Raw genomic sequence first — 14084 nt, forward strand, 5'->3', positions numbered from 1 at the left:
ACCAGGAGACAACCAGTGGTTGAAGAGCTTCTCTAGAAAGACACCAGAGAAAAAAGTCCTAATCCTATCTGTCTAACAAGAAAGAGAAATCACAAGCAAATGGCCAGAGGGAGACAGTATATTTAACTGAAATTTAGTCAAGAAGAAGTCTATAACCTGGATTTAATTTATCCACTTAAAAGCATAACTCAGCAGATAGGTGCTGATGGCTCATGCCTGTAATCCTAGCTACTCGGGAGGCTGAGATCTGAGAATTGCCACTGGAAGCCAACTTGGGCAAGAACAGTCCTAGGGACTTTTATCTCCAATTAACCACAAAAAGTGGGAAGTGGAGCTATAGCTTAAGTGATAGAGTACTAACTTTAAGCAAAAGAGCTCAGGGACAGCATCCAGGCCCCAAGTTCAAGCGCCAGTACACACACACACACACACACACACACACACACACACACACGCACACACACTAAGGTATCACTAAGCAATGTTTATTACATGCCTCAGTGCTCTGATTAAAGAGCTATTACTACTAAATAGCACAACTATTAATGGACTAGGTGACTTCCATATTCCATTTATTAGGACCCATCTGCTGAGAGCTGGGGACACAGATATGAATGTGATCCGGCCTTCTCAACTGCTGTCTGGGGATGACCAGATACGAAGCTCCATTCATCCAGATGCACTGGGCTAAATAAAGGCCTTGAGGTACAGAAGAAATGCATTAGATAAAGTCAAATCATACTTTTTAGTAGCTTTTAGTGAAGGAAATCAAATGTTCATACCTAAGGTAATAAAATAAAATGTTCATACCTAAGGTAATAAAATATAACAGTAATTCCATCCCCTATTCCTAGTGAATCAGTATCAGAAGTAGGACTTTAACCCTGAAACCCAGCTGAATTCTCTGTTTTCAGCATGTTAAAACATAACAACCTTTCACAACACAAAGACCAGACTGCATACCTTTAAAGCAGCAGAATTTGCCTGTTCATCCACAACACCTTTTTTTAGGACTTGATTCTGAGCCCGAAGCTGAAAACAGGGAGAACAAAAAAATATTTAATATAAAACTTTGTAACCAGAATATCACTTACAAATTACTTTAGAGGAGTCATTATATTTAGGTAACTAAACATTTTCTCATATACAGACATGCATACAGTATAAACACATAGTATAAACAAAGTAAGTGAAATGGTTATTATAGTTCACCATTTTATGAACAAAGACTCACAGGATGAGTTCCCCAACAACATGAAACTAATCAATAGCAAAACTGGGACTAACTAGACATAGTAGCACACATCTATGATTCCAGTACTCAAGAAACCAAAGCAGTGAGACTGTGAGTTCAAGGCTAGCCTGGGCTACCTAGAAAACCCAATGCTAGTTTGGGGCTACAAAGGTAGGCTCTGTTTCAAAAACAAATTAAAAAAAAGAAAAGAAAAGAAAAGAAAAACCACTGGGTCTAAAATTCTGTCTCCAACTTCTATACACCATTCTTCATATGAAACTAAATCATATCCCTAAATAAAAAACAATACAATAAATAACAGACTACTGAATAGGCCATTTTCCTTTAAATTCTGGCATGCTGTCCATTTGTAAAATTCATACAGTTAGACAACCATTGATAAGAATTGCACAGAAAATGTACATCAAAATGTAGGTCACCAACAAACCCAGTGGGACACTGTAGCTAATATTAGTCATGAAAATGTCATCACAGACAGTGGCCTTAGGAATGGTAGGCAATTATTATCAGCCAGCAGCAGCAGCAATGTATGAAGCAATTAAGAAGCAGGTTCAATTTGCAAAATGATCTTAGTATCCACTTACATTTGAAAGATCATTATACACTGAACATTACATCATCCCAAGTACTTTTCATGTGTTACCTTGTCTAATCCTCACTGTCCTACGAAGTAAAGTTCTAATTATCTCTATTCTAGAGATGAGGCACAGAAAAGGGGGGTGGAAATGCTGAATTCCTATCTCGGCAGTTTTGATTCCATTGTCACAATGCCAGCTAGACAACATTGACTACTATGTCACAAGCTATGTTAGAGAAAAGCATTGGGCTGGTGAGGGGGGGAAAGCCTTAGGAGAAGGAAAACGAGCTTCTTTCCATAGTTCAGTATTAAAAGTTGACGTATATAATGTTATTTTAAATAAAGTACACAAAAATTATACTGTTGGATGATTTTTACTCATATCTACATCTGTATAACCACCACTGGCAGTTTTATAAGATAAAATCCACTAGCTATACACACATTAAAGCTCAACACAGCTAATAATCTGAGGGTTCAGCAGAGACCAGAAATGACCAGATTTTTCTTCTCTGGGAAACTGAAAGAATGGGACAATCTTATCTACCAGCTTAAAAAAAAAAAAAAATCAGTTTTAATAGGTGTGGGTCGCACATCACTGTAATCCCAGCATTTAAGAAACTGATGCAGGAGGATTTCAAGAGGCCAGCTAGGACTACACAGCTACATAGTCCAGAGCCTGGGTTACACAGCGGGACCTTGTCTAAAGGGGAAAAAAAAACTCTTTGTAATTCCGTATAGCTCAGATTAGGCTCCCGAGAACAGAGAACTGACTCTAATCAAGCCAAAAGGACAGGAACATTTGAGTGGTAAACCTTAAACTGAAACATCAAACAAAATTTAAGATTATAAGAAGATGAATATCTTCTACTTTGGGAAAGTCAAAAATTACAGATCACTGCTACAACAGAAACCAGATCCAAATCTTCGCTTTACTGTACACAATACAAACTTGAGAAATTCACTGGCCCTTTTATGCTTCAGCCACTTAGTTAATAGTATTATTGTATGGACATGACCCTATCTTCCTTCTTGTGAGCCAAACAGGAGACCTACGTCAAAGCATTTTCTAAACTAGACAATGTTCCACAAATGGAAACAGCTCTTCTAGTTAGACTGGACTCACAGCAACAACAGGCATATTTATTACAGTTTGTCTGGTTTGAAGCACTGTTCTAAATGATACGGGAGTCAAAGATGTGGTGCCTGTTCTAAAAGAACTTATCATTTACAGCGGAAAATAAAACAGTAAAACATGAGCAATGTAGGTATTTCCTACTCTTAAAAAAGAAGCATAGACACAAATCCTCTAGAAATGGTGTTGGCAAAGTCTAAGGGCCAGTCGGCCTGTAATCCATTTTGAAGTTGTGCTGGATCACAGCCCTACTCCAACATCTCTGCTACTGTACAACGGAAGAGAGTGGCCAAGACAGAAACCACACATCCTCAAGCCTGAAGTGCTTACTGTTTGGCTCTTTACAGAAAAAGACTTTACCTCTGCTCTGGAGTTCAAAATGGGAAAGTACTAGCTGGGCGCCAGTGGCTCACACCTATAATCCTAGCTACTTAGGAGGCTGAGATCTGAGGATCTCGGTTCAAAGCCAGCCCTGGCAGGAAAGTGAAACTCTTATCTCCAATAAACTACTCGAAAACGCAAAGTGGCACTGTGGCTCAAGCGGTAGAGCACTCACCTTGAGCTGTAGAGTGCAGGGACTGCGTCCAAGCCCAGAGTTCAAGCCCCACGACCAACCAAAAAAAAGAGGGAAAGTACTGGTGCAGTATCCATCATGTACTAGTCTACTTTTTAAGCACTATCAGTAAACTCACGGATAATGGCAGACTTAGTATTTTCACGTTCACAAAGCCAAAGAGGGCAATGTCATCTCACACCCCTGTCCTGCCTGATCTAGATGTTTTGTGTGCCCAGCAACTGCTTTAAGCTCAAAATTTACTAAACAGACCGCAGTAATTAAAAAAAAAAAACCTCACTTTACATTTTAAGATATAATTAAGGCTACATAAAGCAAAATGAATAGACTACTTTGTTACAAAGCAAAAAGGGTAAGTGGAAGTGTGACTCAATTGGTAGAGCATTAGCCTTGGAAGTACAGGGAGCCAGGCAAGTGTGCAAGGCTGGAGTTCAAACCTCAGTACTAGCAGGGAGGGAGGAAAGGAGGGAGAGGGGGGGAGAGAGAGAGAGAGAGAGGGAGACAGAGAGAGGGAGAGGGAGAGAAAGAAAGAGAGGAAAGGAAGAAAGGAAGAACGAAGGAAAGAAGGAAAGAAGAAAAAGAAGGAAGGAAGGAAGGAAGGAAGGAAGGAAGGAAGGAAGGAAGGAAGGAAGGAAGGAAGGAAGGAAGGAAGGAAGGAAGGAAGGGAGAGATAGAAAAAAAGAAACTTTCAAATAATTGTTTATATCTCATTATAACAATAACTTTGTAACTGATAATAAAAAATTGTACTTCTTGCTAAACAAGTGAAATATGGCTTCAATCAAACTATTTAACAGAAAACACCATTTTGTAGAAATGCGCATCTAAATGCTTTTCCATTCTTTAGGTTAAGAAAGGACCGTGCCCCCTGAACTGCCTATGTGGCATCTGCTGCCTCCCTGCAGCCTGGCAGAACCAGTCACTCCTCTGCACCGCTGACCCAGAGGCCTGCCAAATGCTGCAATGAGCTCAGTGTGGTCCTTTAAGACCCACCTTCCTCCCTGCACTTAACACAGTGTGCAAAGGCATGAGGATTTTCTTTTACATCCAGTTCTTTAACTGGATGTAACCTCCAGGTAGGCACTAGTGACTCTAGGAGACAAATCTGGAGACTCTCAGGCATACTGAGGTGAGAATATAGTCTGAAGTCTCTATTAGACAGCAACACCCTCCTGAAGACAACACAGCCTCTTCCCTGCAGTCTCACGCTAAGCTCCCCTGGGTAGAGGAATAGCACCTCTGCATTCCAGCTCAGATAGTCTCTTAATTGTTTTAAACCTCATTTTTGCCGTTGTCTTACAATCTTCAGACTAACTTTACCTTTGACTTTGAAATAATGGCCCTACTTGTTCTTCCTCCACGACTTTCCTTAACTGTGCCCTATTGCCTACCTGAGCTTGCTCCTCAGTTTCTCTGGCACCTACTGGTAGCAAGATACCTCATTAAACTGCTCCATCTTAACTCAGAAGCCATAAATTTCACATTTACTGATTTGTTTATGATTTCTATATTCATCTCCTATCTGCCACCTTAAACTATTCATGTTGTAGAAAATATTTTCCTTGTATTTCATGCTTATGATGAAAAATCAATGTTGTGGATACAGAAAGAGTTCAATAAGGTTTTATCCACTTAATCCAGTTAAGTACTGTATATAAGAGGAGTTTAAACATAATGTAAGAGACTGTCATCATTTTCCAGTTTTTTTCTAAGACTCTTCTCCAAATGATTCAAACCTCATGGTCCAACTGGACGCCAAGAATTCTCAAAAGCCCTGAGTCAAACTCTTCAGTAATCCAAGCCCTACCTGCTCTGTGTGACTGTCATTCTGGAATTAAATAGCCTCAGCCAGGTCACTCACACAGCCGCTTCTCTAGACAGTTCCATAGGCCACTTTGACAAACTCTGACAGGATAATTGGCCTAAGAACTGGGGATTTATGACCTTTAATCACAAACTGTTAAAAGATTTGGTGGAAAATGAGAAATGATGCAATTTCTCAGCTAACCTTCAACTACGTTCTGTAGCAGAACCATTCTTGCATGGCTGTATTCACACAGAACATTTTTTTTCTTTTTTCTTTTCTTTCTTAATTTTTTTTTTCTTGGTCGGTCTCGGGGCTCAAACTCTGGGTGTGGGCGCTGTCCCTCAGCTCTTCAGCACAAGGCTAGCACTCTACCACTTGAGCCACAGCGCCACTTCGGGTTTTCTGGTGGTTTATTGGGGATAAAAGTCTCACAGACTTTCCTGCTCAGGCAGGCTTGATCCATGATCCTCAGATTTCAGCCTCCCGAGTAGCTAGGATTACTGGCATGAGCCACCGGCGCCCGGCTCATGCAGAACATTTCGACACTTATACATGTTTTACAACCCTGTCTGGAAAAAATAAATCTCTAAGCATACAGCTTTTCTTCACTACAAAGAAATGTGTGTAATAGGCAACTCTAAGTCTCACCAAACCCAATTCAAAGCTTCAGAATACTGAAGCTATCTGCAGACCTAAACTATTGCAGTATGCCCTGGCTGATTCTAAAACTCCTTCAGTTCCATTATTTGAAATATTCAAAGGTGCTAAGAGTATCACCTGGGCACTCTGCCCACCCCAAAAAAAGGATTAGGGATCATGCCCGCTGCTCTCCCCAGGCAGGTCATTTAAATTAATTTAAATTCCACTAGGCTACATAATGTGTACCGGTGATGGGTTATTTTGTAACTGATACAGGAAGAACTTCCTCTCAGACCTCTCTCGAATAGAACCCTTTCTCCTATTCCTGTTCCCATGTAGGGAAACTTGCTAGGACAAACCTCCAACCCCCAACACCTGTCCTATGTGCAAGTCAGTTGGACTACAGAGGATGAATAGCATCTCCCTTGTCTCCCCAGGACTTTACTATTTAGAGTTGGTCTTCAGGTGGCTACAAGGGCATCAGTTGGGAACAGATTCAGGCCCCATCCCAGACCTACTAAACCAGAATCTGCAGTGTAACAAGATCTTCCTATGAGTCACACGGACATTAACATCTGTGATGTTCCAATCTAGAGCCTAAGCTAGCACTATCCAACAGGATAGACAATCACCATCTGTGTCTATTTAAATTATTTAACAGTACATAAAATCTAAAATCCCATTCCTCAGCCACATTAACTTCATTTTCAGTGCTTACTTTCAACACATGGTTACCTTGCTGGACAGCACAAAGAAAGAACATTTTTCATGTCATGGAAAGTTCCATCAGACAGCACAAAACACAAAACTAGTTGCCAATCCAACTTTAATAGTGAATCCTACATACAAGGACACCAGGTTAAAAAAAAGCTGGTATTCTTGTTTTCATCCAGCCTAGCTCCTGAGTCTGTTCCTTTACAGCAGGGTGACTGATTAACCAGATTCTGCTTACTATTTGGAGTGCAAACACAAGGGAACACAACTGACCCTTTCCCGATAGAAGTAGCTTTATACTAAGAGTGTAAGTAAAAAAAAAGTTCCCAAAGGCAATCATCATCATAACTAAGAAGAAGTATCCATTGCAAAGTAAAATGTTAGAGAAGGAACAGATATTTGGCTTCCCCAATGTATTTCACAGCCTCATGAAACTCTAAAGAGATTGTCTAAACCTTAACAAAAGCTGCTTTGTGAATACTACTCAAGTTTAGCATGTGTTGTGGTTTAGGTGTTGTGTCTCCCAAAGGTCCCTATGTAAAATCTTGGTCCCTCCGTGGTCATACTGGAGGTACTATGTACATTTAAGACAAAGGACCCTTACTGGATGCCAGTGGCTCCTACCTGCAATCCTAGCTATTTGGGAGACTGAGACTACAAGGATCCTGGGTCTAGACAAGTCCAGGCAGAAAAGTCAAGAGAGACTGCATCTCAATAGAAGAAACTGGGTATGGTGGCATGCACCTGTCATCCCAGCTATGATGGGAAGCAAAAACAGGAAGATCTTGGGCTGGGAAGGTGGCTCAGTGGTAGAGCGCTTGCCTTGCATGCTCAAGGCCCTGGGTTCAATTCCTCAGCACCACATAAGCAAAAAGAAAAAAGCCAGAAGTGGCGCTTTGGCTCAAGTGGTACAGCACTAGCCTTGAGCTGAAGAGCTGAGGGACAGCGCCCAGGCCCAGAGTTCAGGCCCCACGACCAGACCCCCCCCCCCAAAAAAAGAAAAACAGGAAGATCTCAATCCAGGTATACACCACAACAGAAAGTGAAAACAAAGCACAAAAAAGAGCTGGGGTGGGGGTGACGGTGACAGAATGCCTTTTAGCAAAAGTAAGGCTCTAAGTTCAAACCAGTACAGCCAAAACAGAGAGTAAACTAGCGAGTTGGGGGGGGGGGGGGGGGTATTGTTTGTGGGAAGTCCTTAAGCTACTGAGGACGTGTGCTGTGATGCCACCTGACTCCCTGTCCCTCTCTGCTTCCGGTTCCATGTATAATCAAGTGCTTGATCCTGCTGTGTTCCCACCATTGCCATTCACCAGGTGCCATGGGTAATCCAGGCACATCTGAGTCAGGCTTCACTGAGGTTACATTATGCTAAGTGGACTTGTAAACTAAAGTTTTTATGTTGTTGTTGTTTTTTTTTTTTTTGGGGGGGGGGGGGTTGCCAGTCCTGGGGCTTGAACTCAAGAGTCTGGGCACTCAAGAGTCCATGAGCTTCTTTTGCTCAAGGCTAGCACTCTACCACTTGAACCACAGAACCACTCCTGGCTTTTTCTGTTTATGTGGTGCTAAGGAATTGAACCCAGGGCTTCATGCATGCTAGGGAAGCACTCTACCAGTAAGCCACCTTCCCAGTGATCTTTTCTTTTTCTAAATCAGCTCTCTTGGGAATTCTGTTGTAGCAACACAAAGCATCTTAATACAGCACACAGAACAATTTGTCACAACAGCTAGGTCCTACTACTAATTTTCAGTAGGTCCAGGTCAAAGGTGATCTTAGGAGTCTGCATGTCTAACTCATTCTCAGATGCTGATTATGGGGGCCAGGACCCACACTTTAGAAGCACTGACCCAAGGTAACACAAACACTAGGAAGACCCTGAAATATGCTTACACACATGGTGCCAGACAAGACTGCTCCTTCAAGGAAAGCAAGCTAAAATCAAATGAACCAGAACTGAGTACAGGTCATTAGGAGTACAGTGAGTAAAGGAAGAATTAAACTACAATGCAGTAACTGAGGCCCTTATTAGCTTTCCCTTGCGTGCTAGAGTGGTACCTTGCAACTCTACCCATTGACATTTAAAACCAGCCTCTACACACCTTCTTCCTCTCCAAACTCTACCGAATATGATTTGTTGTTGTTTTTCTTGTGTGTGTTTTGTTTTGTTTTCTTTGGGGGGGGGGGAGCGGGGGACGCATTCCAGTACTGGGACTTGAAGTCAGGGCCTGAATGCTGTCTCTTAGCTTTTTCCTCCCACAGCTGACATTCTACCACTTAAGCAATAGCTCCACTTCCAGCTTTCTGGTGGCTTCAAACTGTGATCTTCAGATCTCAACCTCCAAGATTAGCTAGGATCATAGGTCTGAGCCATTGACGCTCAGCTCTTGAACCTGATATTTTTAAAGTCTCTAATGGTTTATTTGCCAAACTACTGGAGTCTTATTCTGCATTTTTACTAATCTTTCCATACTACTTTGTTTCAGCCACTTGTTTGCCTCATAATTCTCATCCGCTTTGGCCCCCAGAGTTCATCCTTTATCTAACTACATTTAGACTCTTACGAAAGCTCCTCCAGAGCACAGTGTTTTGGTTTGTATAAACTGCTCAGTAGGAAAGAGGATGACTACAATTTGTAAGGAAGGAATGGCCCTTTCCTGGAGTATAGGCTGAGATGAGGTTCTGCAAATGTCCTTGGGTTTAGGATCAAGCCTGCTTTTCTCCTGATATGTAGGCTTCCTTCTATAGATTAACAGGAAACCTTTCTTCTTAGCATTCTGAATAAGGCAAAAGAACAACGTAACTAAATCAGCCACAATTTCTGCCACATGGGAGGTAATAAAAAGGGAAAGGGGCACAGGAATGCAAAGGACATAGATCTTGTCTAGAAATTGCTAAGCACTAAAACTGACAGGGAGTACATGCATGACTTTTTTTCTTTTTAACAGACTGAGGTTTGAACTCAGTTCTGTCTGCACTTACTAGGCAGGTGCTCCACTAGGCCATCAGCCCTTTTTCATCCGGGTATTTTTGAGATAGGACCTCTCTTCCTGCCCAGGCGTGTGTCCCAACTGTGAGCTCCTTCTTTTAGGTTTTTCACAGGCATCACTGAGGCCGGGATGACAGGCATATGCCACAAACCCAGCTTCTTCCATTGAGATGGTAATTCTCTTGATGTTTGGGCATAGACTAGCCTAGAACCATGATCCTCCCAATCTCAGCCTCCCGAGTACCATGAGTCACCAGTGCATGGTTCACATGAAATCAGTCTTGTCTTCTAAATTCTGAAGTTTCTTTCACATTGCAACTAAAAGAATGAGGACTGGGCTGGGAAGGTGGCTCAGTGGTAGAGTGCTTGCCTTGCAATGCATGAGGCCCTGGGTTCGATTCCTCAGCACCACATAAGCAAAAAAAAAAAAAAAAAAAAAAGCCAGAAGTGGCGCTGTGGCTCAAGTGGTAGAGCACTAGCCTTGAGCTGAAGAGCTGAGGGACAGCGCCCATGCCCAGAGTTCAGGCCCCACAACCGGACCCAAAAGAATGAGGACTATTTGGCTCTATTGAGGAGATGACTCCAAGTTTGTGAGACTTACTATCATAGTCCCCTTAATATTTCTTAATATTTCCCAGCACATCTTTCTCTTGGGTATTCCTACATGGCTACCCTAATTAACTGTCAAAGTTCATCTTAAGGAGAATGAAAGTGTTAGCCTTTCCCTTCACTTTTAGCCAATTCATCTCCATTAGAAACTTTTCAGCAATTACCCCAGCATCATTTAAAACTAACATGTGAGTCACACAACTTTAACATGCCCTCCAACCCTCAATTCTATGACCACATCTAACTTTGAATGATACCCCTTTTCCAACAGAAATCTCCTTCCTGCTGCCCACATCAGTCAGTGACCTCAGAAAATTCAGGGACAACTCAGTCTCCCTCATTCACCACGACCGTAATAAATGAAACCTGAGAAGAACCTCATATGTTCTTTGTATCTTCCTAAGCTTAGTGCTATACATAAAAGAGGCACACAAAAGAGAAGAGAAAAAGAGAAGCTAAAAAGTGTTGTGGATCATAATTTCTGAATCTAGCCACTCCTCTTTGTCCTAAATTCACTAACTTTTTTTTTTTAAATCCTGTATTACCCTCCCTAAAACCATTCCTGCATGCTACTGTCTGGCCTTTTTTCTCCTATCCTTCTCTATTTCAATCTGTCCTCCATGTAGTTACAATTTCCATCCCAAACGTAATGCCATTCCCCCACTAACAACCTTTTGATCATTTTCTATTACTGAAAAGGTAAATTTGGGGGCACAGTAACTCCATCACTCTGGAGGCATAGGCAGGAGATCACCACGTCCTGGGCCAGCCTGGACCACATAGTGAAAAGTTCATACTTATTTGACATCCACAATCCTTCATGATCTCATTCAAATTACCTCTCCAAGCCCATTTCACCACTCCTGCCATGAATGTTTCTTACGCAGCTTTCAGGTCAGTACACATAGGCTGTTCCCCTTGCCTAGAAAATTACCAACCTCTTCTCTTCCTTTCTCACTTTCTATTCCCTAACATCTACCCTTGCCTGATGACCTCTCTTCCATGCTTCCCTTGAACACTTGTCGTTCTGTATCATAACTATACAAAGTTTGAAGATTCTACTAAAGCTGACTTCTGCAGCTGGAACCCTGCCTAGGACCCTGGCAGACAGCTCACAGGAGGCAACAAATATCTGTTGAAGAAGCTTATATATCCAAAAGAATAAAATCTCTCAAAGTTTTTTTTTTGGTGGGGGGGGGGTTGTTGCCTTGGGAGACTATACCATTATTTCAGCAAGGTAGTCACTGCTCTGAACCCTGTGGAACCCCTTTTTCTATTTGGAATTGCGGTCTGAGCTCATTTACTCACCAGAAAAGAATAACCGTTGCATTATTTTTCTTTTTCTTTTTCTTTTTTTTGAATGCTGCATTTGAACTCAGGGCCTTTACTCTTGCTTGTTTTTTCACTCAAGGCTAGTGCTTTACATTTGAGCCATACCTCCACTTCTGGCTCTTTGCTAGAATCTTCCAGATTTATCTGTCCAGGCTGACTTCAAACCACAGTCCTCAGATCTCAGCCTTCCTGAGTAGCTAGGATTACAGGCATGAAGCCACTGGAACCCCAGCAATTCCATTACTTCATATGCATGAACTACTTTCGGTCAAAAATAACAGAAACAAATTTGAACACTGTCATCCTGCACCTACCCCACTTCATCATATGGACTTTGCTCTAAACTTCTGGCTCTTTCAAATAAGGAAGTTCTCCTTTCAAAGGGTGAAAATTTGCTACCACTGACACTGTGCCACAGGATCTAAAGATAATTTCAAACAGAAATACAACAGTTTTCCCCACACTGGAATAAGTGTGCTATCTCTAGTGGATGGTGAAGATGAGTGTAAATTTTGCTTGCAGACTTTTATATATGCGTTTAGTGGCAAAGCACGATATCCTGGATTCGATCCCCCAGAACACAAAAAAGAAGACAAAAAAAAAAATACAGTTAAAAAAAATTCATTTCAATGAAATCTTAAGGGGGATTTTTGGAAAAGGTGCTTCAAACTCTCCAAATTGTAAAGCTCATTGAAAACTAAGCCTAGACTGGTGAATCAACTTCCAAAGATGTCACATTCAACTTTAATAACTTCATCAGAATATGCATAAGGCAGAAACACCCAATCGAGAAATTGCACCACCCTCGTCCAAGAAAGGCAGGTTCTGTGAACACAGCGACAAAAGGGCAGGTCCTTACTTTGCTTAATTCCAACACGTATGAAGCACCAGCTGGATGCTTTACCCTATTCCAGGTGAAGGAAGGACCACAGAGGGAAAAGGACCAAACCCTAGCATTCAAGCTGTCAAAAATCATTGCAGGCGGAATCCTGCCAAAGCACCAGAATGGAATACATTCGTAACCACCCATCCCCGGCGAAACAGTTCTCAGGAAAGACAAACGGATCTGGGTGGAGGTAGATAAACATCTATCCACACGGATCTGGGTGGGGGTGGACAAATATCTATCCTCTAGCCATTCCAGCAGGACGAGAGCCTGGCAGATGATCCCCATCCCCTGGGCTGGTCAAACCTCGAGGGTTAGGGCTGGCCCCACCTCTCTCCCTGCCCCTCCCCGGCCAGCACCCGAGGCAAAAGCCGGGATTCCAGTCCACGCCAAGGAGAGGGAGAATCAAACTCCAGCTCGGATCTGCAGCAATGCACACGGACCAGACACCGCCCGGCCCCATCTCCTGGGAGCTGCAGGTGGAGGCATGGAAATGGTGGACGGAGGAGGAGGAGGGGTGAGGAGGGGCGCGCTCGCATGCCCCCCCCCGGTCCCCCCACGACACCACAAGTCGCTGCCAAAGCAACCCGAGGCCGCAGGGCCAGGGACCCCCTCGCTCCCCGCCCACGGTGGATACCTTTGAGTACTCCTGAGCCAGCTTCTGGTACTTCCCCTGCAACTCAGCCGAGGCCATGGCCTCCCCCCGCCCCGGCCAGGCCGGGCTGCCCAGGCCGCTCAGCCCCGCCCCCCGCCCCCAACCCCAGACGCGCTCCGGGGTTTGGCTCAGCCAGCGTCTGCAGCTTGGCCACAGCCGCCGCGCCTCCTCCTCCTCCACTTCCGGGTTCCCGGGGTGGGAGGAAGGTGGAGTGGGCCTCGGGGGGGCGGGGCGAGCCGTGAGGGCGGGGAAACGTCTTGACGTCATGCCGCGCCCTCCCTCGTCCACACCCGCTCACGCGCGCGCGGCCTTACTGGCGCGCCCGGGCTCTGCCTCTGGGACTCCAGGGACGCCATCTTGGGCCATGCGTCAAGATGGCGACCTGGGAGGGAGCAAGGGGAAATCAGTCGAGACCGAGAATGAGGAGGGCCTACGGAGTGGGCGGAGTCCGAGGAGAGCGAGAGAGAGACCGAGGGGGCGAAGCACCGAGGACCGGAAGAAGAAACATTCCAAGTAGCGTCTCCCGAACCCTGGCCCACCCCACCCGGGGTTGTCATGGCAACCGCATGGCTTGGGATGGTTCTGTCTGCGGAGCGCGGAGACCTGGGCCTGCCGCTCGGTCGATCTCTGCTCTGGGTAGCTCCAGCGTGCTGTCGGCTTTGTAAGCTCCCGGACCGCTCCCCTCCGCTCCTGACGAGCCTTTCCCATCGTTAGGGCTTTGACATTGAGATCTCTTTGTGCCCATTAGCTACCCGCACCTTGCGCCCCTCCCTGCCTCCCTCCCGGGCGCCCGGCCCCGGGCCCCGCCGGTGTGCGCCCCCCGGCCCGCGTGCGCCCCCCGGCCCGCGTGCGCCCCCCGGCCCGCGTGCGCGCCCGGCCCGCGTGCGCCCCCCCCCCGGCCCGCGTGCGCCCCC

At 44.5% G+C, this 14084-nt stretch overlaps 1 protein-coding gene across 3 annotated transcripts in view; it reads right to left on the reverse strand.

The window, feature by feature from the left end:
* Window positions 1-13283, reverse strand: part of Ppp1r21 (protein phosphatase 1 regulatory subunit 21) — a 68984-nt gene extending 55701 nt beyond the window's left edge. Inside the window, exons 1-2 of one of the 3 annotated variants that reach the window (XM_042675406.1) lie at window positions 13153-13283; window positions 964-1032 (exon numbers count right to left, since the gene is read on the reverse strand). In XM_042675406.1, coding sequence (XP_042531340.1) covers window positions 964-1032; window positions 13153-13209 — 126 coding nt within the window. In that variant the 5' untranslated portion in view covers window positions 13210-13283. Of the gene's footprint in view, window positions 1-963; window positions 1033-5348; window positions 5403-7325; window positions 7350-13152 lie in introns of those variants that run through there. The other 2 variants (XM_042675408.1, XM_042675409.1) reach the window with 2 other exon arrangements.
* Window positions 13284-14084: the final 801 nt, after the last annotated feature.

This window comes from Dipodomys spectabilis, unplaced genomic scaffold (assembly GCF_019054845.1).
Source record: "Dipodomys spectabilis isolate Male_0828 unplaced genomic scaffold, ASM1905484v1 ptg000026l, whole genome shotgun sequence".
Taxonomy (NCBI): domain Eukaryota; kingdom Metazoa; phylum Chordata; class Mammalia; order Rodentia; family Heteromyidae; genus Dipodomys; species Dipodomys spectabilis.